General features: G+C 34.6%; 1 protein-coding gene across 1 annotated transcript in view; it reads left to right on the top strand.

Moving 5' to 3' along the window:
• LOC107747126 (macrophage colony-stimulating factor 1 receptor-like) overlaps nt 1-5,213 on the top strand; it is a 34,373-nt gene that overhangs the window by 26,117 nt on the left and 3,043 nt on the right. The window contains 1 exon segment of the mRNA XM_016561552.1: nt 2,950-3,058. Coding sequence (XP_016417038.1) covers nt 2,950-3,058 — 109 coding nt within the window.

The raw sequence follows: 5,213 nt of genomic DNA, 5'->3' as shown, positions 1-5,213 counted from the left end.
CTGTAGAGTTGGAGTGGCAGGGAAGACGAGAAGCTCAGTCTTTGCCAGGTTGAGCTGCAGGTGATGTTCCTTCATCCATGCCGAGATGTTTGCCAGGCAGCCTGAGATCCGTGCAGCTACTGTTGGATCATCTGGTTGAAATGAAAGATAGAGCTGTGTGTCATCAACACAGCAATTGTAGGAGAAACCATGTGCCTGTATGATGTAGTGTATATGGAGAAGTTGATGTGCTTTAGATAGCTCTCTCTCTTTTAGCAGTGGATGTGGTTGGTTTGGGTTCCTGTGTGCATGGAGCTGAGAACTGACTGCTGATGGTTTTAGTTTTGTCTGTAAAGAATATAACAAAATCATTGGTGGGTGGTGAGTGGTGGGAGGTGGACGAGGGGGACAGAGGAGAGAATTGAATGTTTTAAAGAGATTACGTGTGTATGAAGCGCTGTTGATCTTGTTGTGGAGATACAAAGATTTGGCAGTATGGACTTCAACAGAGAAAGATGAATTATTTTTGTAATTTCTTTCAGTTTTTTTCATATGTATATACACTTATTATTAATTTTTATTTCAGGTTAAGTTTTAGTTATTTTAGTACAACAATTAAATTGAAAATTAATAATGTTGCCTTGGCAACTAGTTGAAATAAAATAAGTTTGTTTAAAAATATTATATTTTATTTCAGTTTGTTTTTGTTTTTGTTTTTATCTGTATATTTCATTTTGCATTTATAACCAAAATGTATTTGTCTCCAAAGCTAAATTCAAGCATTTAAGCAGGAACTTTTAGATGAAAAGGTTTTGAAACATCAGTAGTCAAGTTTGTCCAAATCTTTATCATATGTAGTATGTAGTTTTATTCTCATGACAACATGACACATATGAATCTTTCTAGAGACTCAGCGCTAAACAAATCACACAAATAGAAAAATAGCATGAGATTATGAGTTCTCATGCAAGTCAACAGGGTCTGATGTTGACTGATGGGCGGCTCTGATTCAGATCCTGCGTCTCGCTCCGTTTCTGCTGCTTTTTTTGTTGTTCTGCTCAGATCTTTAGTTCTGCTTGTTAAACACATGATCTGACAGCGAGGCTTTGATTTTCCACACTGGAGCTGAGAACTGACTGCTGATGGTTTTAGTTTTGTCTGTAAAGAATATAACAAAATCATTGGTGGGTGGTGAGTGGTGGGAGGTGGACGAGGGGGACAGAGGAGAGAATTGAATGTTTTAAAGAGATTACGTGTGTATGAAGCGCTGTTGATCTTGTTGTGGAGATACAAAGATTTGGCAGTATGGACTTCAACAGAGAAAGATGAAAGCAAAGACTGATACGTACCCAAGTCCGATGGATCTTTTGATTGGCGTCATTTGTGTTTTTGACATTTTATCAGTTTTTAATGTCTATATAGGTTTTAGTATTTTTATTTAAGTTTTTTTTGTGTGTTTTTGTAATTTTATCAGGTTTTTCAAAAATATATCTGTATAGATTTTATTAATTATTATTTCAGTTTTAGTATTTTGTTGCGTTTTTAAAATGTTTTAAAATCTTTTTTAAAATGTCTATATACTGTATATAAGTTTTATTCTCAGGACAACATGACACATATGAATCTTTCTAGAGACTCAGCGCTAAACAAATCACACAAATAGAAAAATAGCATGAGATTATGAGTTCTCATGCAAGTCAACAGGGTCTGATGTTGACTGATGGGCGGCTCTGATTCAGATCCTGCGTCTCGCTCCGTTTCTGCTGCTTTTTTTGTTGTTCTGCTCAGATCTTTAGTTCTGCTTGTTAAACACATGATCTGACAGCGAGGCTTTGATTTTCCACACATTTCATGCTCGTCCTCTCAGCTTCATCCTAACGGCTCTCTCTCTGCAGCGACTTTACTGAACTCAAGTATCTCTGCATGAGGTTAACAGAGTAAAGATTCACAAACCATCACTATTTTACCCCAGTTGTTCCACTGGTTTAAAAATACTGTAAGATTATTAAAAATAAAAAATCCAAGCAGTATTTTTCATTGAGCATCTCAATTAGGTGCTTCGGTGCTTTAAAACAACTAATAAAACTATAAAGAGTGAATCTGAAACATGGTGATAATACTGTATGTTGTTTATTTTAAATATTTTGTTACAAAACTAGAAGAGGGTGTGATTATTGCTTCAGTTCACGCTGCAGGAAAGTTGCATGCAAAATACAATGTGACCAAATAACAGAAATCGAGTGTTTAGTCACGCTACGCTCAGCTCACTACAAAAACCCCTGTTATGAGAAATAGGCCACATTTTACCTCAAAATACAAAGGAAAAATCTGTGAAAATATATATATATATATATATATATATATATATATTATATAAATAAATAATAATTTTAAATTTACATATTTTGTTTTCATTTTGATTTGAGTAATTTAATTAATTTAGTAATTAGTTTTAGTAATTTTTGTTGTTTTTGACATTTTTATTAGTTTTTTTTAAATGTCAATGCAGTTTTTATTCATTTTTATTTCAGTTTTAGTTATTTTAGTACATCAAGTTAAACTAAATCAAAATGAGAAATAAAAAAAGGTTAAAGTTTATTTCTATATTTTATTTCTTATAAGTAATGAAATAAAAAATTAGTATTTTAATGGTTTTAGTTTATAGTAATATAGTAATGCACCATTAAGAGGGATAGTCGATTAAAATGGCAATAAAGAAAAACTACTGTATTTGATCATAACAAATCAAGGCGATATAACATATTGCTATGATGCTCATACTTTACAGTTTATGTCAAGTAATAAATGTGCTTAATGAGATGTGCTTAACATGATGCTTAATGCAACAACTCATAATGCTCGTAAAAACAGAGGCTTCGTTTTCCATAAACAATTCCTATTTCTTCTTTTGGTTTTGCGGTGAATGTGATTGAGGTTTTGTAATAGTAAATCAAATGATGTTGTGTTCAGGTACACCATCATGGAGATGTGCTGGAACCTGGAAGCCGCTGAGAGACCAACATTCAGTAAGATCAGTCAGATGATCGAGAGGATGCTGGGAGACACAGTTGATCCACAGGTACATCACTCATGAGATTTCATGCAGTCAGACCTGAAGACACAGTTAGGCCAGAGACTGACTGACTGCCTGTCTGTCTTATCTATCTATCTATCAGTATCCACCTTATTTTTCAAAGCAGAAGATATTTCCAGTTATTACACGGCTCTGTGGAATACTTGATTCTGATTGGTCAATCATGCCATCCAGCGGTATGTTACTCCCAGATAACAACTGCCAAATTGAATAACACACCGCTCATCCGGGTACTAAGAGTTATCTTGACCGGTACTACTTATATGCTTAACGAGTCACTCCGCTATCGTTGACTGTCTGGCGCCATCTTGTGACTGAAAACACTTAACCACCGCGTGTTACAATGGAAGACTTCAGCATTAATTTCAACATATATGGTAAAAACAAATACCTGTGGTTGGCCTGGCCGTGCGTCACTCAGAAAACAACAGGCCAATCAGAAGAGAGACTCATGAATATTAATTAGACAGACCAAAATCGACCTGTTCTCAGCAGAGCTCCTGAGAAAGGAGCTGTAAAAATATATTGAGATGGTTTTTGGTACTTATACCGCAAATATATATTCGTAAGGACATCAAAACCTAAAATAAAACTAGAGAAAGGCGTACAATATGGGACCTTTAACCACCGCGTGTTACAATGGAAGACTTCAGCATTAATTTCAACATATATGGTAAAAACAACTGTTTATTGTAATTAATGATAGGACTGAACATTATGCCTTAAATGTTCGTATTGTCTGACTTCAAAAGGCTTTCAGCAGTTTGTTAGGAACTGTTTTTCTTCGCGGAAGCTTTGCGTAAGAGCTTCAACTCAAGTCAATATTGCGTGTCTAATTTACTTGAGACAAGTAGCCGTGTAATAAGCGGGATAATGTACATCCAGCCGGTTGTTATCTCAGAATAAACCCCTTCAGGCTGATACAAGTCCTGATCCCCCTGTCGGGGTTTATTCTGAGATAACAACCGGCTGGATGTACATTATCCCTTACTTTTTTTTTTTGAACAACAATTTTATTTTCAAAGATTGTCATGCAGGTTAAGACAACAGTAAAAATTTTCATTATAACTGAATAAAAAATATATATATAAATAAAAAATACAAAAATATAATAATAATACAAAAATTAACTCAACAATAACTCAATAACCTTAAAAAAAAACCACACAAAAAAACAGCGATAACATACTTGTCTATATACTTTCAATGTCCATCAATTCCACAAAAGAGTCACCATCTAGACTCTCCAAAAAGTCATAGAACACTTTCCAGATGGACCAAAATACATGAAGTTTGTTTTTCAAAAAATAGGTAATCTTTTCTAAGGCAAGGCATGAGGTCATCCCCTTTATCCATTGAGACACGCCAGGACTTTCTTCTTTTTTCCAAGAACATGCAATTACACGTTTAGCTTCCAGCAAACAAAGAATTAACAACAATCTTTCATGTTTGGTAATTTTAAAGTTCAGAGGACATATATGTAATATACACAACCTGGGATCAAGAGGAATTACTTTACCAATGATTTGACTTATAATATTTAATATTTTAACCCAAAAACAATTAACTTTAGTACATTCCCACATACAATGGAATAAAGTGACAGACCAAAATCGACCTGTTCTCAGCAGAGCTCCTGAGAAAGGAGCTGTAAAAATATATTGAGATGGTTTTTGGTACTTATACCGCAAATATATATTCGTAAGGACATCAAAACCTAAAATAAAACTAGAGAAAGGCGTACAATATGGGACCTTTAACCACCGCGTGTTACAATGGAAGACTTCAGCATTAATTTCAACATATATGGTAAAAACAACTGTTTATTGTAATTAATGATAGGACTGAACATTATGCCTTAAATGTTCGTATTGTCTGACTTCAAAAGGCTTTCAGCAGTTTGTTAGGAACTGTTTTTCTTCGCGGAAGCTTTGCGTAAGAGCTAATAAAATATTTCAACTCAAGTCAATATTTCGTGTCTAATTTACTTGAGACAAGTAGCCGTGTAATAAGCGGGATAATGTACATCCAGCCGGTTGTTATCTCAGAATAAACCCCTTCAGGCTGATACAAGTCCTGATCACCCTGTCGGGGTTTATTCTGAGATAACAACCGGCTGGATGTACATTATCCCTTACTT

The sequence above is a fragment of the Sinocyclocheilus rhinocerous genome, unplaced genomic scaffold, assembly GCF_001515625.1.
Source record: "Sinocyclocheilus rhinocerous isolate Xijiao unplaced genomic scaffold, SAMN03320098_v1.1 scaffold168, whole genome shotgun sequence".
Taxonomy (NCBI): domain Eukaryota; kingdom Metazoa; phylum Chordata; class Actinopteri; order Cypriniformes; family Cyprinidae; genus Sinocyclocheilus; species Sinocyclocheilus rhinocerous.
This window is presented reverse-complemented; position numbering and strand designations above follow the sequence as displayed.